This window comes from Canis lupus, chromosome 6 (genome assembly GCF_011100685.1).
Source record: "Canis lupus familiaris isolate Mischka breed German Shepherd chromosome 6, alternate assembly UU_Cfam_GSD_1.0, whole genome shotgun sequence".
In the NCBI taxonomy this organism is placed as follows: domain Eukaryota; kingdom Metazoa; phylum Chordata; class Mammalia; order Carnivora; family Canidae; genus Canis; species Canis lupus.
Genome location: NC_049227.1, coordinates 76,352,076 through 76,377,007, shown reverse-complemented (window position 1 = coordinate 76,377,007; position 24,932 = coordinate 76,352,076). Strand labels below are relative to the sequence as shown.

The 24,932-nt window shown below is 33.0% G+C and overlaps 1 protein-coding gene across 8 annotated transcripts in view; it reads left to right on the top strand.

The window, feature by feature from the left end:
* LRRC7 (leucine rich repeat containing 7) overlaps nt 1–24,932 on the top strand; it is a 492,235-nt gene that overhangs the window by 235,913 nt on the left and 231,390 nt on the right. For all 8 annotated transcript variants that reach the window (XR_005361438.1, XM_038541686.1, XM_038541687.1 and 5 more), the window contains exons 5-7: nt 8,322–8,400; nt 19,359–19,448; nt 22,264–22,320. Coding sequence is in view for 7 of the 8 variants with exons in the window: in XM_038541686.1 (XP_038397614.1) it covers nt 8,322–8,400; nt 19,359–19,448; nt 22,264–22,320 (226 nt within the window). In the remaining variant the exon portion in view is untranslated. The remainder of the gene's footprint in view (nt 1–8,321; nt 8,401–19,358; nt 19,449–22,263; nt 22,321–24,932) is intronic.

Here is a 24,932-nt window from a genome sequence, read left to right as displayed (position 1 = left end):
TTCAGAGAGTTGGAGTTGTTTGCATTTGACCGAGGCTCTGCTGTGAATGCCACATTGCCAGTCTTGGGTCCCTAAGACTTACTCCTCAAAAGAGTTTAAATCATGGATTTGATGGAGGCGGCTTAGCATAGGTAAGATTTGATAGTATTTGGAATAAGGTTGACCTGGTTTCATATCCTGGCTAGCCTCTGGGACTCAGTTTCCCCATTAGTCACATGGGAGTAGTAAACCACTTTAAAAAATCGTTGTGAAGATGAAATAAAGCAAAGTGCTTATAACATTTCCTTCATAAATTCCATTTTTTTCTGCTCCTAAATCTAATCCAGTTTACTAGATAAACAAATAGCCTGCCTGCTCTCTCAAAATTGAGAAAAACATTATAAAAGTCCGCATCACAATTAAAATATTAGATGAAAATACTAAAATCTCATCAATAATAGGTCCTCCTTTATTTTATACAAGATATGATATTTTGTTGTTTTCTTCTATAAGCACATGGAATTTTATGTCACAGAGTCAACCATGCGGACTGATGATATCTGTGAAATTCAGAGAACAAGCTTGCCAACATGCACTATCCATAACTATTATCATATGTACTGATTCATACAAAATTTATACATTATAAAGATATATTTTAATGCACTTGAGAGAACACTAATTCATTCAAAATTTGATATTTTTTAGGAAGTCTTTTATGTTATGTTTGACCTTTGAATCTTAAGCCTCTGTACTAAAATCAAGTATTTCCATATTTTAGTCCATTGCTTCAAGGTATTGATGTGAAAATATAATTAGACCCAATTTAATAAACACTTCCTGAGTTTTCAGGAACTAGGTCTGATCGAGGTACTGTCAGGAACATCAAGAAACTGAATGTCGACTGATGAATCTCATTTCTGACTCCGTCCTCTTTTCAGATCGCCTCATACAACTCCAATCATCTTTCGCCCTATCAGAACCACCAACCTACTAATATTCTGACGTTTCCTTCCAACCTTGCCTTTTTTGTTTGTTTTCTTTTGCCCTCTTTGCATGGCTTGAATTCTGTGGTCACTCATCACATGACACCCCTTGACACCCTTTCTCCTCTCACATCACTGTGCTTCCTCAATAAAACGATAAACCTCACAGACTCCAACTCTCTACCTATCGCTAAAAGGATCTGGAAAAATCATTCAATCACACTGACCGATATCACTTTAAATTCACAGTAAAAATTCTGACGTGCAGCCTTAACCCTTTCCAAAAGCCATATTATCCTTCCTTAGTCCATGGACTCTCCTCATCTGGTGATTATTTCATTTGCTCTCCTCTGCCTTCAAACTCTCCCACTTTCTCTCCCACCATAGTGGCTACTGATTCTTCTCCGCTGAAAAAATTAAAGCTCTCAGATTATAACTTCCCAGACACTTGGCATAATATCTACCCATCTACAAGAGTCTGCACCCATATTCTCCAATGCCTGCCTGTTAGTACAGATCAACTGTTCCTGTTCCTCTCTGAAGCCAGACTCTCCACTGAATAGGCTGGGCTCTTGCCTACCCCTGGATATCAGTCCAGCAATTCTCCTTGCTTTCTGTTACATCATTAAGATTTTCTTTTCTGCTTGTTGACTCTAATCAGTATACGCACATACTGTTATTTTTTCTATCCTAAAGAAAACTCCTTGGTTCCTCGTCCCTGAATGTCCTCCTCTCCCTTGTAGCAAAAGCTCTAGGTGAGAATGTCTATATTCTCTATCTACAACTTATTTCCTCTCATCCTCTCTTAAGCCACTCCACATTTCAAGCCCACTACTCCTCCAAAATCATTCCAGTCAAAGTCACCCCAATATCCTCATTACTAAATCCACAGGCAGTTTTTGACCATCGTTTCACTGAACCTATCAGCATCATTTCAAACAACCGAGTCCTTCTTCCTACTACTTAACACATTTCCTTCATTTTTTTTTATAAATTTGTTTTTTACTGGTGTTCAATTTGCCAACATATAGAATAACACCCAGTGCTCATCCCATCAAGTGAGGGGCACTTGATGGGACTTCATTTGGATTTTAGGAGTCAATACTCACTTATTTTTTGTCCCATCTGTCCAATTGATCTTGTTTAGTCTGATTCTTCCTTTTCTCCCTATCCTCCTTTTGGAGTCCCTTGTAGTTCAGTTCTTGGTCCTCTTTTCTTCATTATCTTACATCATTGGTGTTCACATTTTGTCTAACAGTTTAAATACTATCTATATAATAATGAATCCCCAATATTCTGACCTATAGTCTAGGCCTCTTTCCTAAACTCTAGGTTCATAAACAAATACCTACCTGACATGTCCTCTTAGAAGTCTAACGGACATCTCAAATTATACATATCCAAAAGTGAATTCTTGATCTTCTCTTCAATGCCTATTTCACATACTGCTTTTTCCCATCTAAGTTAAAGGCAACCCCTTCATTCAAGTTGTTTGGGCCAAAAAGCCTAGAGTCATCTTCGATTCCCTTTTTCCTTTCATACTCCAGATCTAATTTATCAGGAAATCCTATTGGCCTTACATTCAACATACATCCATATCCCATTCACTTCTCATTCCTTCTGCTCTTACCCAGAAGTAAGACTCTTTTAATGTTTTACTTACAACAGGCCCAGTTGGCCTTCCTCCTAGAAAGGCTACCCTACTCAGGGACCTTTAAGAGTGATCCTCTTAAATTATAAATCAGACCAAATTACACTTATGTCCTTCAATGTTTCTTTATTTCATTTAGAGTAAGTACCAAAGTCCTTGCAATGGCTTAAGAAGCCCCATATGAGTAGATACCCTGATCTTACCCCCTACATACACACCCCTATTACCTCTCTGACTTAATTTTTTGCTACTTTTCTCTTCCTACATGTGTTTTAGCCATTCTGGACTCCTTACTATTTCTAAAATTCACCAGACCTTATACTCAGGCCTTATACCATCTCACTATCTACTGCCTGTGCCTGAAATGTTCTTTCTTCCTGTTCAGATATCCAGACATCTGTATCTCTATCTCTCTCACCTTCTTCAAGTCCTTGCTCAATTGCCATCTTCCTAATCAATAATGAGGCTTACCCTAATCACCCTAGTTAACTTTAACATCCCCAGTATTTCTGATCTTTCCTTATTCTGCTCAAATCTTTTTCCATTGTACTTCTTATTGCTAAGATACTATGTAATTTTATATATTTATAGTTATATTAATTATCTCTGTTTAATTGTACACATTCCTCTGCTAGAATACAAGCTCACAAATGAGGAGAATGTATCCATCTTTTTCATGCTGTGTCCCCGATATTTAGCAAAATTCCTAACAGAGTAGGTACTCAAATATTCTCCAAATACATGAATCACCTTTTTCTCACAGGGACCTTATAATTATAGTTAGTGACTCAAATATCAGAAAACTGTATACAATAAGATAGTAAAGCAGTGACTCCTCAACTTATAAGCAAGTACTATGTCTCATTATTTTTTAGTGTTATTTAATTTCAGACATAGTATAATCTAGAATGCTAGGTGTTAAGAGGAGAGAGTCACTTAGACTAAAATAGTGAATAAATTTTCAGACAGATGATGGAATTTAAATGTATTTGTATGGATGATATTCAGACTGAGGATTTAGGTGAGACAGTGGATGAAGACAGGTAAAAATTATAATATTAAATAAATATATTCAGAAAGTAAGAGTTAAAAATAAGTTTATATGTTTTATAAATGTATTATAGGCATGTTGAACTTCCATTTATGATCATAAGGATCAATGTTGCTATTACTATTATTAGGCTAAGTTTGATAATGACAAAATTGTATGCTACATTTAGACTCCATAGTTATCTATTGGATGGGAAAAAACATCTGCTTTTGTACTTTAATATCGACTTAAAACCAACTTAGTCTAGCACAAGATTTTAATGACAATTTAGCTTTGCTCTTAAAAAATAATTTTTATAACTAAATAAAGTTGAAATCTATATTTACAAGTTTAAGATTATCTTGTCAAGACTTAGTTATCTGCATTTGTACTAGATAAGATAGTCCAAATAAAACCAACCAGATATACTAAAACCTAAGTTCAGCCATGACTTTTTAACTTATCCCATGCTAGGCAGGAAAGGTCCATATCTGATTGATTTCAGAATACTCCTCTTTCCCTTCTTCTGTACATCCTCTGCAAGGATGACTGAGATGTGAAATGGTCAAATAGAGGAAGTAGGAAAGAGAACAAGAATGAATAATCCACAAAATGGGTAACTTCTTGAATAATTGAAAGTTGAGCAGAAACTTTTTTCAATCTAACTTCTCTTAAAAAAGGAAGGGCAAAAAAAAAAACAATCAGAAAAAGTAGTCAATTATATCTTTTATACTATAAGGTATTAGTATTCTGTTAATACAACTTTGATTAATTCCATTACATTAAAAGTTTTGTTTCGGTTTTAAGTTCAGGATGCAGAAATGTCATTTCTCATTGAACAGTATTTCTGCGAACATATTCAAAATAGATTTTTGTGGTATAGTTGCTGAAATGAACATATTGGGAAAATATTACCATAGTGTCTTAATTTGTAAGGTAAACATTTATTGGTAGCATCAGCTATTTGTGAATAGAAAAATAGCCCATTTTTTTTTACAACTAAAGAAACAGTGCCCATTTTTAAAACTAAGGACATTATTTTGATTATATTTTGCCATATAATTATTTTAAAGTAGAGTTGTCATTGGTTTTTCAGCCTAGGTTTGTGTCTAGTCTAAATATAATGAACCTGAATCTCCACAGATTCCCAAAAGTGAACTCTCAATACCCTTAGAAGAGAGTTCCTTATGGATCTGCATTAGAAATTTTATGTGCTGTCTCAACTGAAAAACAGGGAATAGAACTTGAATTGTAATGGTCTACAAATGCTTGACCCCATTTCCTACAGTTATCACAAGTAAAAATGGTTAAAATAGATATATTGTTAAAAGTGAAGGGTATGTGTCCCTCTGTTTCTGGATGAATACATTTGAAGATCAAAACAAAGTTCATGCAGAGACTGTGTGTGTTTCTGTGTATGTGTGCACGCGTGTGTTTGTGTCACACAATAAAATCTTTTTCCTATTGAGAACACTGTGTTTCAGATGACCAGACAGATCAGTCACAAAGACTGGTTGATAAAGGTGTGGATTCTATAATCAAATCTAACATAATTTTAATAAGACGTAACATAATGAAGTAAAAAGGAATAAAGGATATGTTGTTAAAAAATTGAATTAATTCCCACCTATATCCATTCTCATCTATAAACACCCATTAGGTATTTAAATAAGTCACCTCATCTTTGTTAATGTATGGTTCTTCATTTGTAAAATGAAAATAATATTGCCTAATATATCTTCCTCACAAGATTATTAAGCAAATTATTTTACACAGTGGCATAGAGCAGAGTAGGTTACCTTAACTCTTATTAATACATAGATTTTTATATTAGGTGCTTGTTAAGTGCCATACAGTATACTAATTATTTTACCTTCCTACCATCTAATACTCAGATCAACCCTGTGAATTAGATAGGAAATGAATAAGCGGTGCTCAAATATTATATTATTTAAGATTATTGGCTAGTTAAGTGACAACACTGAGATTTAGTCATGCTTCCAATGAGTACTTTTCACTCTTTGCTAAACTAAGTCTTCGTGTTTTCACTGAACTATGAATTAAAGATATGCTCTAGAACTTTTTCAAAACTCTATAGAGTTTGAACTGCAGTATATATGGTAAAGTTCCCCTGGAAACCTTTTAGAACATTTATCTCAGAAACCATATTGATTGGATATTGGAATATTCTTTCAGCACACTAATTCCTATTGATTTGCTTTGTTCTCTTAGGTGGATAAATATTATAAATGTATTACCTCAAGCCAGCTCATTTTGATATTTGACTCCTTTCTTGACTGAGACAGTCTGTTTCTATTTACTGTTGACCCTTGAATAACAGGAGGGTTATGGCTGCAATCCCCTGCACAGTTGAAAATCCACATATAACTTTATACTCTGTTGAAACTTAACTACTAATAACCTACTGTTGACCAGAAGTCTTATCAATAACACACAGCTGGTTAACACCTATTTTGCACATTAAAGGTATTCTTACAACCAAGTAAACTAGAGAAAAGAAATGTGCAGAAATAAAATACATTTACAGTACTGCATGTATTTTTCCTTTAAAGATTTATTTATTTATTTATTTATTTATTTATTTATTTATTTATTTTTATTTATTTGACTGAGAAGAGCGTGAGCACAAGCAGGGGGAGTGGCAGGCAGAGGGAGAGGGAGAAGCAGGCTCCCCATGGAGCATGGAGCCCAATCTAGGGTTTGATCCTAGGGCCCTGAGATCATGACCTGAGCTGAAGGCAGACGCTTAACCGTCTGAACCACCATGCACCATCACTGTATATATTTATTGAAAAGAAAAAATCCAGGTATAAGTGGACCCCTTGCGATTCAAATCCACGTTGTTCAAGGGTCAACTGTGTTTCTAATAATTATAGGTAACATTTATGCAACACTTCATGGCAATTACTTTATCTGCTTTATCTCTCTATCCTCAACACAACGCTCCTTGAAACCATTCATAGAATCACCAATTTTCTAAGGATGAAACTAAGACATTGAACATTTAAATGACTTGCATAGGGTTACCCAGCCAGTAATTGATGAAGTTAGGATTCCATCTTAATTTTATAGACTCTACTTTGAATAACTTTACATTTGAACTGCAAACAACATAATAAAAGTTTTTAAACAGATAATTTAGTAGTATTCTCACCACAACAGGAATTCCATTTTCGGTAGAAGGTAAAGAATTACAGTGTTACTCTTAAAATCATTTTAAAATTTTTTCTTCTGTTTCCATGTCTTGGTTTACATATAATTTAAGGAAAATTCATCCCAAGGCAAGCACCTGTAGAGATAAGGCACCAGGTACACGAGGATGTAATGAGTCCAAATTGATGACCAGACAGAAAAAGCTAAATGGGTGAAAGAAGCCTTATTCTCTGTTGGTTGCTGATATCCGAAGTAAATATAAATACTAAGGGAAAATGTTGAGAACATCTCAAGGACTGACTTATCGACTTCTTTGCCATTTTATTAAGGTCTAGTTAATGAGGGCAGCTGTAGATGTTATAGCCTTTCCAAAAAAGAGAATTGGCTTTTCTCATTCAGTTTGTACCTAATGCAGCTCTTAGGCTTGCTTTGCTTCTTATGAAGAAGCCAAAATACTTCAGCAGTAACTTTAGGACAGCATAGTTTCTGATGAAATTTCACGTAGAGAGAGAAAGCATGAAAGACATCCCCATACCCACTTTTGTGCCCTTAATTTGCAGTGAATAAATGACCTGCCTTGGTTTGACTGACCTGCTGCTTCACTGGGCTTCAAAGGTCTGTGGACATGGTGGTCTAGGCCAATGGGACCATGGGATTCCTTTCTAACTTGGAGAGGGTCTACTAGATTTGATTCATTTGTATCAGTTGAACTATCCTCCACATCTTTTATTTCTCTGACCCTCACATTTATGGGTTAGATTTGTACCTGATTTTGAGTTTTGTAGAAACACCCGTTTTTCTGTCAGATAGCCTACAGCACAACTTTGACAGCATATGAGCAGTTCTCCAAGGGTGATGAGCCAGGCTGGCTATTTCAGAGACTTCAGAGGGGGCCCAAGGAGGAGCTGTTCCTCTTCATCTTCTCAGGCAGATGCAGAACTACACTCTGTGCTGCCAGCGAGGAAGAATTGCATAAAATTTGTTAGAGACCCACATTAATTTGGGAATATCAACCGCTTTTGTGATATATCCTTAGATATTTTTCACATGCATATGTTCAGTCTTCCCATCTTATAAAATAAAAGAAACAAAGATTTTATGTTCCATTTTCTTTATATCTGCTGATAATCCCTTGCCCCAGTAGCAGCACTTAATGACCAAATACCCAATTATTTTTATTGCTTTAAGGTAGTATAGAGCCAAGATCTATCTTATACCAAATGTACAATTGTCCTCAACTTTATATCCAATTTCTTACTGTTACTCTGATAAAATATTTAAATTTTATTTTTAAAATGTTTGTATATATTATGTAACACTAATATATTATTACATTATTAAACTTACTTAAATTATTATCCTGATGCTGTATTGATACTCTATCTACACTGTGTATTAATTCATAGTTTTAATTATTCTTAATATTAGAACTTTAATTTAAGATTTTTTGCTGGGACAGTTTCATATGCTTTTTTTTATTTTTTATTTTTTTACATTTTAGGTGTACAAGAATTTCCAGAAAACATTAAGTGCTGTAAGTGTTTAACAATTATTGAAGCCAGTGTCAATCCCATTTCTAAGTGAGTATGAATAATTACATTTTATTTATATTTATGTTTCCATTAGATAGTGATATACCCAGATAAAGGAAATTCACACAATAAATGAATTCTTAATGCTGCATTTAAAATTCAATTTAATAGAAGGATGAGGAAAATAATCAAATCAGAACAATTTAGCAAAAGATGATCAAAAGTATTGCTGAATAATGTGGAAGGCCTAACTGGCACAAGATGGCATTACTTTGAAGTAAGCTATGTCATCATATTCCTGTGGCTCTCAGGCAACATCCCATGAAAGAGCACTGAAAAGAAACAGTTATTAGTTATGATCACAGTGGAAAATTAACATCAAGGATCTAATGAAAGTTCAAGAGAGTACAAGAGTTTGAGATATTAAAATAGCTGATCGTGTAGTTCTAGCTAAAAAATAAATTCAGTATGACCAGAAAATGGGACTATTGGGTTTTTATTGTCATTGTTGTTTTTGTTTTTTTTGTATAAGGAAGAGCAAAAAGATAATTTTATGAGGATAATAGAATGGAATACTTAGATGGTAAAGATGCTGTGATCAGAAATGGGGTATTTGTGGCTTCTGATCTGTTAGTAGAGAAATGCCATGGGAAGACGAGACCCAGCATGTGTCAGTGTTGGCAAATTATGGTTATGTCATAGGGATAATGTGTACTATGCAATCAAATAGGTCAAGAAACCATGGAATGAATGGATTGGATAAATCATGAATCTCAGTGTTAAGGTCATTTAACAATAGAGATGGACGTAGAACCTGGAAAGACAGTAGCAGCAATATCTGGAAGAGGTTGAAACAAATCAGTACTACTGGGATGCAGATAATGAGTTTCAGTAAGACTAACATTATAATTATACAAAACTGACAGTAGGATTTGAGAAAAACCTTAAGTCCTCTGTTTATATGAAATTGGGGAGACTGGGAGAAACAGAAGCCCACCGGTTGGGCATTTAATGAGTGGAGTGCTTTTTAGAGGAACAAAGGAAGTTTATTAAAGGGAGTTTGTAGGGAAATTTTTCATCAATACAACTGAGAAGAGGGATTAATGAGGATGGTTTCTCTATGGATCATGAGAAGAAGCTGTACGTGAGATTAGGAAGAGAATATAAAAGGAGATTGAAGTTTAGATGGAGATCTTTACAGTGAATGATTTGTAAAATAACTTAAGGCCTTTAATAGAAAGTGTGGAACATCAAGAAATGTGTTTGAAAGAGAACAACTTTTCTATCTCAAAAGTAGAATATGGAAGAAAAAAGAAAACTGTGAAAGTATTTCCTGAAACTCTTACACCAGAATGCAACTCTCTCAACAAGGAATAGACATTACGAACTTTTCACATCAAGACTACAGCCATGTCCTTGACTGGAGTCATAATAATCCAGGGCAGATGATAAATGGTTTTGACTTCTAATTCTTTAATCCTAAGAGCTCATCTTATTTAGAAATCATGATAAGGTCTTTGGGAATGGAAATCAGATGATAATTTATCTCTTTAAGAAAGCTTCAAAACTGTACTTTTATTCGCAGTCTCTGAATTCCTTCCATACATTTAGCTTTTTAAAAGATGATTGAGTATGACTTATTTCACGAAAAAATGCCTAACCCTGAACTCTTTAAGTAGTTTGGGAATTCATAAAGTACACAGAAGTCAATTTAAGTAGTGTACTAGTTTTAAAGTTTTTTTAAGATATAATTTACATACAGTAAAATTTACCTGTTTAGGTGTATGGCTCAGTGAATTTTGACAAATATATACAGTGGTGCACTACCACCATGATAAGATATGGATGATTTCCATCATTCCAAAAAGTTCCCTTGGCTCAATCATCCACTTCTCTGGTTTCTACATCCATGGTTTTGCCTTTTCCAAAATGCTATATAAGTGATACCATACTTTTGTGTCTGACCTCTTTTACTTAAAAGAGTGATTTTGAGATTTATCCACATTGGTTCAAGATTCAGTATTACATTCCTTTTTATTTCTAGATCATACTCCATTGTATGGAAATACCACAATTTATTTATGTATTCACCAACTGATAGACATTTAGGATGTTTGTTTCAGCATATGTTTTCTGTTGGGTAGACATGTAGAAGTGGTATGTTGGGTAGTACTGTACATTTATGTTTAACTTTATAAGAAATTTCCAAACCATTTTCCAAAAGAGCTATATCCCATTGCCTTTCCTATCAGCAATTTTATTAGAGTTTCTGTTGTTTCTCATCTTTGTCAGATTTTGGTGTTATCTGTTTTTTACTTTTTTCTACTTTTACCTACACTAGCAGAAGTGGTACTTCATCGTGGTATTTCACTGTAGTTTAAATTTACATTTTTAATGTCCGGGTAACATGTTTTTATTTTCATGTATGTATTCACAATTTGTATTGTTTCTTCAGTAAGAGTTTAAATCTCTTGTTCATTTCTTTTAAAAGATTTATTTATTTCTCTTAGAGAGAGAAAGAGTGCTTGGAGGGAGGGGCAGAGGGAAAGGGAGAGTCTCAAGCAGACTCTGCGCTGAGCATGGAGGCTGATGCAGGGCTCATCTCATGACCCTAAGATCACTACCTGAGATGAAACTAAGACTCAGATGCCTAACCAACTGTGCCACCCAGGTGCCCCACATCTCTTGTTCGTTTTTATTGTCCTTTCTTATTATTGAATTATAAGGATTCTTTATATATTCTGGCTGAAAGCCCTTTATTTGTATGCAAATAATTACTCCTATTCCATGACTTTTCATTTCTAAATAGTGACTTCCAAGGAGAAGATTTTAATTTTGGCCAAGGGCTGTTCATAAATTATTTTACTGATTTATGCTTCTTCCTGTATAAGTGAGCTTTGCTAAATTCATAGTCTTAAAGACTTTTTCCTATGCTTTCCTCTGGAATTTTTGTGGGTTAGGCTTTACACTTAAGTCTATGATCTATTTAAGGCTGATTTTTAGGGGTGCCTGAATGGCTCAGTTGGTTGAATGTCAAGCTTTTTTGATTTTGGCTCAAATCATGATCTCAGGGTGGTGGGATCAAACCTATGTCAGGCTCCATGCTCAGCTCAGAGTCTGCTTGTCCTTCTCCCCCTATCCCTCCCCATGCTCGCTCACTGATGTGTTTTTTTGCATATGGATATCCATTTATTCCATTACCATTTGTTGAAAAATATTGTCCTTTCTTCATAAAATTACTTGAGTACTATTTCTTTGTAAATCAATTGATCATATGTGTTTGGATCTATTTCTGAATTCTCCATTTGTACATTCATCTATATGCCTGTTCTTATATCACTTCATACTATCTTAATTACTATAGCTTTATGGTAATTCATACAATCAAGGGATGTGAGTCCTTCAACTTTATTCATTTTTATCAAAATTACTTAGGCTATCTATAACTTTTACTTTTCCATATAAATTTTATAATCAGCTTGCTAATATCTACAAAAATATGAAATCCTTCTGGAATTTTAATAGAGATTACATTGAATCTATAAAGCAATGTGCGCAGAATTAGCATCTCAAAAATATTGAATATTCCTGTTGCTGAGAATAGTATATCTCTAGAGTTGCTTAGATTTTTTAAAAATTATTTTATCAGTGCTTTGTAGATTTCAGCATATGAATCTTGTATATGTTTCATTCATCTTATTCTAAGTATATCATGTTTTTTGGACAATTGTGAAAGATTATTCTGTTACTCAGTTGTTTGTTGTTATTAATACATAGAATTATAATAGATTTTTCTTTATGGACCTTATATCCTGCAACCTCACTAAATTAACTTATTTTAGTAGATATTTTATAGATTTGGGGTGATTTCCTATGCAGACTATCAAGTCGCCTGTGAATGTAAATAGGGTTTTTTTTTTTCATCATTTTCAATTTGTGTGCCTTTTATTTATTTCTTTTTCTTTCTTTATTGTCCCCTAGATAGGACCTCCTGTACAATGTTGAATAAAAGAGGTTAAAAGAGACATTGCCTTGTTCCCAAACTTAGGAAGAAACCATTCAGACTTTCACTATTCTGTATGGTTGTTACTTATTGTTTTTTTCATTCATGTCATTCATCAGGTTGAGGAAATTTTCAAGAACCCATTCCTCATTTCCTTTTGAGCTCTCCCCAGCAGGCTACTCAAAGTTTAGGTTTTTGCTTTCAATCTTAACAGGGAATCTCAGATTTCTCTGTGATGTCCTCCCAACCATTGTTCAGTCTCTTGACTATCAGATGGTTCCTAAGCCACTCCACCTTTTCAGGAACTTAGTACAGCAGAGATCCAAGTCTAGATATCATAATCTCTGTCTGTTTTCTAATGCTATGTAAGAAATTACCATTAGTCTACTGGCAAACAACACATATATATTATCTCTCAGTTCCGTGGGTCAGGAACCTGGGCCTGCTGTAGCATAGTTCCCTGCCTCAGAGTCACTGAGCTGCAATCAAAGTATCAGTCAAGACATTCTTATCTGGAGGCTCAGGTAAAGAAGAATCTAATTTCAGGTTCACCAAGGTTGTTGGCAAAATTCATTTACTTGCTATTGTAAAGTTGAGAGCCCCAGCTTTTGGCCAGCTGTCAGCTCAAGGCCCAGATCCTAGAGGCGGGTGCAGTTCCCAGCCATGTTGACCTTCTCTGTCGGCAGCTCACAACGTGGCAGCTTGCTTCTTTCAGGTCAGCAGCTGAGTGGAGTTAATCTTCTAGCAAGACGATATTATGTAATATAGTTTTGAGAATGACATCTCACCATATTTTTCCAAGTTCCATTGATTCGAAGCAAGTTACAAGTCTTATCACACTTAAAGGATGATGCAAGGTCATGACCATCAGGAACTGAGGATTATGGAGGCCACCTTGGAAACTGTCTCCCACATCCTCGATATCTGCTTTGCTGAGACTTCTTATTATCAATGGATATTGAATTTTGTCAAAGGTCTTTTTTTTTTTTACAAACATCCTTTGACGTGATTTTTTTTTCTTTTTCAGTCTAATGATATGTTGAATTACATTGAATGGTTTTTGAATGTTGATCCAAATTTGCATTCCAGGAATAAACCTTACTTCCTCAGGAAGTATTACTTCTTAAAAATAAATTAATGACTCTGATTTGCTAATATTTTGTAAAGGATATTCCTGTCTATATTCATGAAGCATATTAGTCTGAAATTTCCTTTCTTGTAATTTCTTGGCCTGGTTTTGGTAACAGCATAAAACCAGCATCATAAAAATAGTTGGGAAACATTCTCTTCTATTTCCTATAAGAGCTCATGTAGGATTGAAATTATGTCCTCCTTAAATATTGGTAGATTTTGCCAGTGCTACCATCTAAGCCTGGACTTCTCTTGATGGGAAAGTTTTTAATTAAAAATTTAATTTCCAAAGTAACTATAGGATCATTCAAATTGCCTGTTTTTTTCTTGAGTGATCTTTGATAGTTGGTGATTTTCAGGAATTTGTAGATTCATATAAGTTTTCAAATTTATTAGCATCTAATTTTTTAATAATATTCTTTGATCAACCTTTTAATATCTATGGGTTCTCTAGTGGTGCTTTCTCTTTCATTCCTAGCATCCATAATTTATGTCTTCTGTATTTTTTTTGCTTGATCAGTCTGACTAGAGAGTTGTCAATTTCATTGCTCTTTTCAAAAAACCATATTTAGGTTTCATTGTTTTTTTTTTTTTTTTTCTTGCTTGCTTTTCTCTTTGTTTTCTTGACTCAAGAAATCTACAAAGTAATAAGACATGAAGACCCTGGAATATAAAAGTTATAGTTTTGAGTATTATCATCATATTTTACTTTTAGATGGGAACTTTATAGTATAGTCTGAATGCCTTAACCAAGTCACTGGTAAAAATTATCACAATAAAACTGAGAAAAGCTATTTAATGAGAAAAGCATGAACCAACATTTACTGATAGGATAGCCTGTCGTGTCTTAGGCTTTTAGATACATTATTTCATTTTAATCTTTACAGCAACCTTATAGAGTAGGTAAACATTATCTACATACTTTTTTACAGATAGAAACACATGAAGATAGCTTTTAAATTCCTGGGATCCTTTCACTGTATTCACATTTTAATGCATAACAATAAGGACATTGCTTATAAATGATGGCATATCTACTGGATGGATACAAAGATTATATAGGGTAACCATATGTCTGCTCAAGTCATCCCAGTTTACCCCTCTTGATGTGCTATGATTAATAATAGCTCACTTTTAACTCTCAAAAATGTCCTAGTTTGAATGATAGATTATGTAGTCACTCTGGTTATACAGTAAAATTGAAAGATAATTACAAAGTAAATTGATATAATTTTGCAGTGATGTTAAAACATATTGAAAACTAAATTACAAATACATGAGATAGTAATGGTGGTTGTGTTAAGAAAGTGGAATTATGAGCAATATATTTCTTTTCTCTTTATATTCCAAGTATTCTATAATCTTATATTAATTTTATAATTTTACAATGTATAAATTAAAATATTTCAATGCAAAATATCTTTTCAGTTAGAGTAGGAGATTTTACATTGGCTCCTTGATCACAGTTTATAAAACCCATAATGTAATTTGGCCTAACTGTTCTATTAGGGGTCAAATGCCTGTAATATGTTTTCATTTAACTTCTAAAGTAAACGCAATTAGAAAAAAATGTTGAAACAAGGATGTCAGTAGCCAATCTTAATTTGCCTATTCTAACAATAAAGGTAGCATTAATAAAAGTACTTAAATTAGTCTTCTAGTTAATATTGAAAGGTCAGAATAAAAGTAATACCAAGGACAAGTAACATAATTGTTCTCACTTACTGAGTTCTTACTATAGGGAAGGTAATCATTTAATCACTGGAGCAACTCTGGAAATAGATAATATTGTAATCATTATACAAATAAGGAAATTGAATCTTGCAAAGATTTAGACAGGTCACAGAGTTAACAACTGAAAGACTGATTCAAACCCAGGTCTTCTGAAATCAGTGCCCATGTGTTCAACCACTAATCTATATGGGTGTCTGTTGTATTAGACTTTCTTTGTTGCCGTTTGAATATGCCACTTTTAATTTAAGTGTTTGATAAAATGAATGTGTTTCTTAGTAGAGAGAATTATTTACCCATTTACAAAACATTTCTTCTTTGAATTCTCATTAGATCAGTCAAATGTGGAAAACTATCAGTAATTTTGGGATAGTAAAACCATTTCATTATTGAGAGCTCCCTAACTTAGTGTAAAATGTTGGATTTCACTGAAGAGCTTGGGGAAGATAAAGACAACCCATGATTGTCATCTTCATAAACTTACCTAGCTTACTAGGGAATATCCTCTTCCTCACCCCTCCTTGTATAATCCTCTGGAAATGGTAATATTGATAAATAGGGCCATTGTCTCTATTAGAGGCTATGCAATTGTACCTTAAAGTTAAAATAAATAAAATTATCTTCTTTATCATACCTACTGAATTTATATATTTTTCAAATAATATATTTTCATCTATAATACTGGATCATTGAGGACATTATAAAAAATTCATTGTCTTCAAAGAATTTAATAACTTTTCCCAGGAATAGAAAATGCCCAACACATATACAAAGCAATTGGTATAAGCATTTGGTAGGAACAGTCTGTTATAAAGGATTTGGTAAAACATTGCTAAATCTATGAGTTGAATTCTGTAAAGAAAGTGAGGAAGAAGACATTGATTTCGAATCCAAGTACACAGTAACTATTCAGTAAATTCTTGTCAAAGTAAACTGAAATAAAAAATATACATGATATTAAATAGGACATACTGATATTAAAAGCACTTTAACCCTACATGTTTTAAAAAGAAGGTTTGATGTAAAGTGTCAACACATCTTTGTTTATTACCAGGCTGACTTACTTTATATTCTGGTTTTTCATAAAACTTATTTTTAGCAGTCCAGTTTTACAATTGGAGCCTGCACAGTGCAGTCAATTCTCAAACCCTTAAAGAAATGTTCTATATAAGAAACAGATTTCCCTGCAGCATAAAAAAAATATAGCCTTTGCCAGAGAAGCAGCAATAAAGAAATACATATTTGATCAAAGAAGTAGTATAATGTAATACCATTTAGTGCAGATACATATGCAGAATAGTAGACTAAGGGAAGCTAGATAGTTCAAACTGTCCCTATAACTAGGAAATTAGCATTTTAAAGCTTTTTCATGTGGTAATAGCTACCATGTTACAGATAAATTGTTAGATCAAAGGTTTTAACATTCTTGTCATTTTCCATGTATTAATTTTCTTTTTTTAAAAGTCATACATGATACTTTCTTTCCAATGGGTATAGAGACCATAAGGACATTAAAGTAAGATAACAATTAAACGTGTATTGACGTCTATTGGACATCTGTACCATTATCATAAAAACTATCATACTATCAGGATATGAGCTAATGTATTACAACAAAAGATAGCTTAGAGAAAAACAGCAATCTCCCATAGATTTTTTTAAGTCTATAGGATAAAATTCAAACCTTGGAGTCAAGCATTCACCACCTTCTAAATCCTGTCCCCCTACTGATACTCTCAAATCTTAACTCCCAATACTTTGTACGCAAAGTATTTTCCCTAGAGCTTGCCTTCTTTTAGTCACTCCCCTAAGGTGAGTGACTCCTCTACATTATTCCCCTGCCTTCTTTCTCCTTTTCTATTTTCATGAATCTTAACCTCTCTTTAAGGGAAACTGATGCAAGCAACCTCTGTGAAGCCACATAAAACAGTCCAACTTCAAAATACAAACTGAAACAAGATATTTACAGCAAAAAATAATCAATAGAACAGCACTACCCTAACAAGGTGGAAAGAACTCCTACAAAGTAATGTAAAAATATTAGTTGTGTTTAATTTGGATTCCCCAGATATGAGTGTTTAGAAAATAATTTAAGACTGGATTTAAGAGATTGGTCTCTAGAAATACTTGTTGAGGGGCACCTGGGTGGCTCAGTCAATTAGGCATCTGACTTTGGTTTAGTTCATGATCTCGGGTCATGGGTTCAAGCTCCAGGGAGTCTGCTTATCTCTCTCCTTCTGCCCTTCTCCCCGCTCATGCTTGCTCTCTCTCTCTTTCCATTTCTCTCTCTCTCTCAAATAAATAAATAAAAATCATTTTTTTAAAGAAATACTTGTTGAGGGTATGTTATCAAACTATTACTAGTATAGACAAGTAGACCTTAATCTCTTGGGAACTCTGGAAAACACTGTTGAACATGTACCACAGCCTCATCAAACACAATGAGTGAAGGAGCTGAAGTGTTTATAGTCAATCATTCATTGAGGGCTGTTCCTGAGGGACCGTAATTTCTTATGATGAGGGATATAATTTCAGTAATCTCTATACACCAGGACATATGTCAAAAAAATATTTACCGAAACAATGTTTATAATAAAATAGAAACAACTATAGTATTAAAAAGAGATAAATAAATTGTGGTATATTCATACAGTGGAATACTAGGGTGATGAGCCATTGACGTCAAAATGGATGGATTTCACAATTCTGATACTAACTTTTAAAAGTTTTGGGAAAATATTCATTGCATGATTTGATTTGTATAATGTTTAAAACCATACAAAAACCACTTTTTTAGGGATTTAAGTAGATGTAGTAGAACTAAAAAGCAGAATAATAATCATTCAGGAATTTGAGGGGCAAATAGGATGAGGTAGTCAGGGAGAGGCATTCAGAGGCTTTTTTTTTTTAAGGGTACTGCTTCTATTTATTAGATGAGGTTGTGAGATATACATATATTCCTTTAGACATATAAGTTCATAACAGAAGATTGGATGTAGGAAGAGAAACCACGAGATGAAACTCAGAGGCTCCCAGGAGGAGATGGAGAGGAAATAGGAAAAGAGGGTCCAAAAGCCAGGAAGGAGAGAACAATCGATTACAAGTGTTGCTAGGCAGTGCTGGATACAAAATGAAGTCATTGGAGGCTTTCGAGTGTGGTTTCAATAAGAGAGTTGGGGTAGTTGCCAGAAAACAATGCTTGACAAGTAATAAAAAGCAATGAGTATAGGCAGGTCTTTAAATAATTTTGTCAGTAAATGCAAAGGGGGAGACAGGCTGTAATTTGAGGTGAAGGCAAATTTGAACACAATTTAAAAGTATTTTATAGAAGAGCATAGTCTTATCTGGCCAGTTGACAAAAGCATTTTAAAATGTTTAAATAGAAATTCAATTATAGGAAAAAATTAAATATTCTTCTAAGAAAAAGTCTCCAGGAAAATCCTTGAGTTAGATCTTTCTGGTGAAAAATACTTAAATATTTCACATAAAATTTTCATCCAACTGGTAAATTTCCCCAAAGGACATTTCTTCAACTCTTTTAATGCCTCGTTAGGCATTTAGGATTCTGTATATTCATAGTTTCAAAGTTCTTGGTCATTTTTGTTGAAAATCAATTGAAAAAATTTGAGCTACAACATATATACATTACCAGTTAGGGGTACAGAATACTTATTCCTTCCCATTGGGCAATTTTAGTCATCACTGCCATCACATACAGACAAGTGTTAATGTTGTAGTGAAAGAGTAAGTACATATCCTTGCCCGACTATAAATCTGAATACTCTGTTCAGAAAGAATATTAAATTTAAAATAACAAAACATGGCATACAGCTTGAAATTTCTATAAAAAAACATCTCACTGGTGTGCATAAGGTTAAGGCAACAGTAAGAGATGATGTCGCTGTGACATAAATCTCAGCAGAGGAGAGCAGTGTGGAGGTGGGTAAATGCCATTTATTTTAATAACAGGCAAAATTTTCAAGCTGTAACAACATGCTCAATAAATTCTTCCATTACTATGATACCAAAAGAGAGTTGAAAAATGTATTATACGTCTATTTTCTCTCCTTAGAGATATATATTTTTGTTCTGTTTCTATGGCAACATCAATGCAGTGACTAAACCTTTAACTCCTTTCTAGACTCCCTGATGGCTTCACGCAGCTTCTAAATCTGACCCAGCTCTACCTGAATGACGCCTTTCTTGAATTTCTTCCAGCCAATTTTGGAAGGTAAGAATAAAAAACTTAAATGATGAAATTTTATTTCAATATAGGTAAGTACTTTACCAGCTCCAGTAGATGAGGCTTCAAAAGTGACAATTATAATTAAAGATAGAACTCATGATTATTCATTAAGTGAGACAAGGTTAATTAATGAGACATTTTCCAAAATGAAATAAAATTAGGTTGTTACATGTCATTAATAATCAAATAAATTCCACGTGAATTAAAGAGTTAAGTCTACCAAAAAATAGCATCAGACATAATCTGGAAAAAATGTACATGAATATTTATGGCTCTTGGGTTGGGAAATACCTCTGCAGTTTAGAAACAAAGGAAAATATAATAAGTGGATAAATAGTTTTAACTGCATAAATACATTTAAAATAAAATAATATCAGAAAAGATTTTTAAATTAAGGTAAAACAAGAACCTGGGAAAACATTTCCACTGTATGTGGAAAGCAAATTATATCCATAATATATAAAGAATTCTTACAAATGAGTATAAAGACAAAGATCTCATTAGAAAAGAAATGAGTAAATGACATGCACAAGCAAATTCATAATTAAATGTACAAATTGCTAGTGAACACATGAAGAGTTTGTCCTCACAAACAATAAAAGAATACTAATGAAAATGACAATAAAGAACTTTGTGTTCTATCATATTAAAAAGCTGTTTTTACAATACAAGGAGAAAAGATATTCTCACACACAGCTTATGAAATTGCAGAATGTTAGGACCTTCATGCAGAGCAGTGTGTTTTAAAAGACTTGAAAATATTTACAACTACTGCCTTTGTAGTTTATTTCTAAAACTGTATCCTCATCAGATACCACACTAAGACTTATGGGCAAGGATATCTGTCATTATTTATAATATGAAAAAAGGGGAAGCGCCCATCTGTCTAAATTAGTTGGATATATTATGGTACATCCATATGACAATACTATGTCCATTTATAATCTGGCTTAGGGAAATTTTTTTAAATTCCTATGATAAGTTATGTTCAGGAGCATATTATAATAAAATATATAAACTTTCACTAATTTGAATATAAAATATGAGTGAGATTGAAGGATTTCAAGATTCCTTGAAAGTGAAATTATGAATAATTTTTATTTTCATCTTCATATTTTTCAATATTTTCTAGGTATTTGACAATGAACTGTTCTTTTATACATAAAAGATATATCTTAAAAGTTAAGATATTTTTAATTTATCATCAACTGTATTTTTCCAAGTGATAATTTTTGAGATTGTTCAAATAATAAGTTGGGTATAACTCAACACCTATCTATTGGTGTTAAGAACTCAGTAGAATAATTAAGTCACTTAACATATAACAGCCTCATTTTATACATGGAGAGAGCACATCAATATCTCCCAAATTCTGTTACTTTTGCAGATAAGGATATCATACCACCTATAAACACCATCTACTTGCACAGTTTTTAAAATTCACAGATCTTCAAAAGAGCATTTGCCTTGTTTCTAGATGAATTGACACTTCACCATTTGTTCATATAAACTATCACTGTTGTCTGGTACTGCCTTCAACTACAGATATACTTTTGATTCATCAATCAGAGAATATTTATCACCCTAAACTATACTTTTTGGTCTTAAGTTTTTCTCAGTTATCTTTTAGTGGTCCTAATGTCAAGGAAGAGATTTGGGCAAACGGAAAACATAATACCAAAGCCAAAGCCACTTGGAATTAGAATTTAATTTTGTGTGAATTGTCTGCCTAGATACACTCTATTTTATTACTGTAATCTAAAAAAAAAAAAAAAAGTTAACCTTCAGCTGGATAATGTAACAAAAGAATGATTAAATTTCCTTCCAAAATGTGAGATTGGTACCCCTAAAAGCCAAAGTAAGTCATAAAATATCTTCATACTAGTACAGATGTTGAGAAGATTTGACACATACAGAAGTTTAAGAAATCTCTATTACTAGCGATACACCCATGCTCTGAATAACTGGATCACTTTATTTCATATAGACATTAAGAGTTTTAAAATGAAAATTAAATTAGAAACCTGGTAGGAGTCAAAACACAAAGAAAGGGGAAAGAGAGACCTAGATGAGTATATAAAAGTCAAGTAAATATGGGAGAAATAGTTCAAATAATGAAATATCCCCAAAACACCAAGAATTTAGAGAATCTGATTAATATGTATTCTAAAGTAGCCCCAACTGAGTACATTTTAAAGCTTAGTTACAGACATTTTAACAATAGTGTATCTCCCACTATAGAGCTTAACAAGTCAGTGTGAGATGTAGGTGACAGACTGGGAAGCTAAAGTTAGGAGAGGTTGATTAGTGCACCCAAAGTCACAACAATAGACTGTGACAGAGTCTGGACTTCATCCGGATTCGTCTGACCACGAAGCTGAAGCTTTAACCACTGTGCTGTCCTATTTGCTTTACAAGTTCATTTAGAGTCTCTTAGGGGGACAATATTGTTATAGTCCAGTGGACACAGCACCTGGTATTAAGTAGATACTAAATTATCTGTTATCTACAATTAAACAACAGTGAATATATTTTTATAAAACCTGAAATTTAGATTACGTGGACCCAATGATATTTTTGAATGGTCTTTAGTTTTTAGGAAAGCGATTATTTGTCATTGTCCAATGTTGAGGCAACACTATTTATAGTCAATTTGTAGAATTCTTTAAAATCTGTAACCATGATAGGTAATTTTCAGACACAGTTGTCTGGTTCATGCAGTGATAATTGACTTTCTCATAGGATTATCATTTTACAGAGAAATGTTAAGAAGGAATTTTTTTTCTATTCACTTCTACAGACTTGTCAAATTGCGGATCTTGGAGTTAAGAGAAAATCATTTGAAAACTCTACCAAAGTAAGTGACCAAGTGTATTTTGTAAATTTTGAATTGTGGTTTTACAGTAGTAGGAAAAAAATAGCTATTTTTATGTGGGCTATGCATAACCATTTTGATTGAGTTAATCTATCTATGATTTTTTTCCTAGAGCCTGAAAAGTGCAGTATACTATAAGAGATTCATATTGAGTAAAAATATGTCATGTTTTATATAACTGTGTAATTACAAGTCAAGGGAGGAAGAGTCCATTTAAGGTTCTCCTCGTAGCTGAACATGCACACCAGGAAGTCACCACATTGGTTGACACTTTTAAATGAAACTGACATTTTTATAGCTCAAAATAATCAAAAATTTCAAAAGATTCAATCTAATCATTTGCAAATTATTCAAATTAATTTATGGATTGTGATAGCTTTCAGTTTTTAAGTCGAGAATATGCAGAAATATTTCATAAAAATGATTAAAATTTTTCTAAAGTTCCTAAAATGGTTTGTCAGAAATTTTATGCATTCTTTCAAACTGTCCTTTTTTGGCTTATATAAAAGGATGAATATTTTTATACAAAAAGTCATCCTCCTAATTGTATGGAATATTTAGTTTAATAAAATACTTTGTTTCATCCCGCCTTGCCTTATTCATGGCTAATAATAGAATTTTGTGTTGGACAGAACAAAAAATTTTAAGTCAAAAGTTATTTAAAATGAGAAAATTTTTATGCAAATAAATCAATATGACTTGTAAGTGTTATAATTAAAATACTGAAAGTACTATATTGCTGTTATTATCCTCCTGCAGTATTGCAGAAAAAGTATTGAATACAGTGATTAATTTTTCAACATATTAGCGGGACTTTGAGAACTTCCCACTGCTGGACCAAAACTTGATTTATTTTTTACTTTTTAAATCCTTTCCCTAAGCTAACCAGACTGAAATTCATTGGTTTAACCAATATATCAATGTAATACTTCATATATGATATTATGTGTGAAAATTCTGTCAATGCAATATAAAAGTTTCAATAATGACATGATTCCATTTTTAAAATCTACATAGAGGAAAAAAATATCTATTCATTACTCCATAAGTGGAAGACAAGGAGAGAATGTGAAAAGGAGAAAATGTCTAAATAGCTGGACATCTTGCAATTTTGAGCGACTTTTGAGAGGTCCAAGGGAAGGCATCTCTCCCAAGTTGGGGACATAAACAAAGATGGGAATACGGGGCTGGGATTGTTGCTTGTTCGGCAAGTAACCTTCTGCAAATGCAGCTAGTTGCCAACATTCCTCCTATCCCTAATGTTTTAAGTGTCTGTATTTAAAATAGAATAGAAATATGGCTAAGTAGAAACAAACCACAGCAAAAGAGCAGTTGTCCCTTTCCTCTAAATGTATATACGTTTAGGTCAAGAAGAAACTATTCAGTATGTGGAGGAAAATCTTTTCCTCTCTTCTTTCAATAATGGTTTTCATGTAAATATAAAATAAATATGACACAGGTTGTCAAGTATTTAAGTGTGTATTTTTAGGTAGAAATTTTAAGTATAAATTAAAATCTGACCATTGATTGGTAATATGGACTTTATATGAAGTAGTTGTGTTAACAGTTCAGAGTCGGTGCAGGGGCATTCTGTAGGCTTTGAAACTGTAGGCCCTCTATCAAACAATTAAAATCAGTAGATTAATATGGATTTAACTGTGTCCGGCTTTAAGAAACATTGTAAATATATGTACAAATGAGACTAGGTGTCCTTGGCAGACCGTTAATTTTTTCACTTAAAAAATCATTTTTAAAGTTATGTCCAATCTAGTATATTGATTTTTAACTTATAGACAAAAAACCTAAAGAACCAAGGACAGGCATAAAATACAGAGAACTATATTTTAGCTTTGGTGTCTATAAAATGAGAATTGCATAAAGTTTTGTCTTGAATAAAAATGAACTTTTTCACTATATATTATATATAGTACCTTCTGATCACCAATATAGACCTGTAACTATGAGATATGTGAACATTTTCTATCATCCCTTATTTTGTGCCTCTGATAACCATAAAGGAAAAATGTCATTTTGGGAAAAATAGTTTTAGTTTTATAATGATTACTCCAAGAGATAGCTCATGCTTTCCTCGGGGATACGAACAGGATGCTAAGTCCTTATGGGGTCGTCAGTGGTTTTCTTTTCTTTTCATTTTGTTTTAAAAGTCAGTCTGTGCAAAATGTGAAAATGTATAAGAATTACAATATAACATACGTTAAAACATGTGTCCTTTAAGTAAGTTAGTATGTCAATATATGAGATGTTTTGACATATGCAGATTCTAGGACAAATTTTTTGTTACTAAAAACATTACTATTATAAATTTTCTTAAACTGCTCCCTTATGATCATTCTTTGAGGTATATGAATGGGTGAGAAAATTAAGTCCCTCAGATCCACATTTGCTTAAAAATCCCTGAAACAGTACATCTTTATTATGTGTAATAATTGAGGATATTAAACATCTGAAAAAAAAAAAACAGATAACCAAAAAGAAAACTTTTAGATTTCACGGTACAGTTTTCTTCATAGCAGAATGATCTTCTATATTACTTTTTTTTTTTGAGAGGAAGTAAAAAAAATGAGTTTGTTACC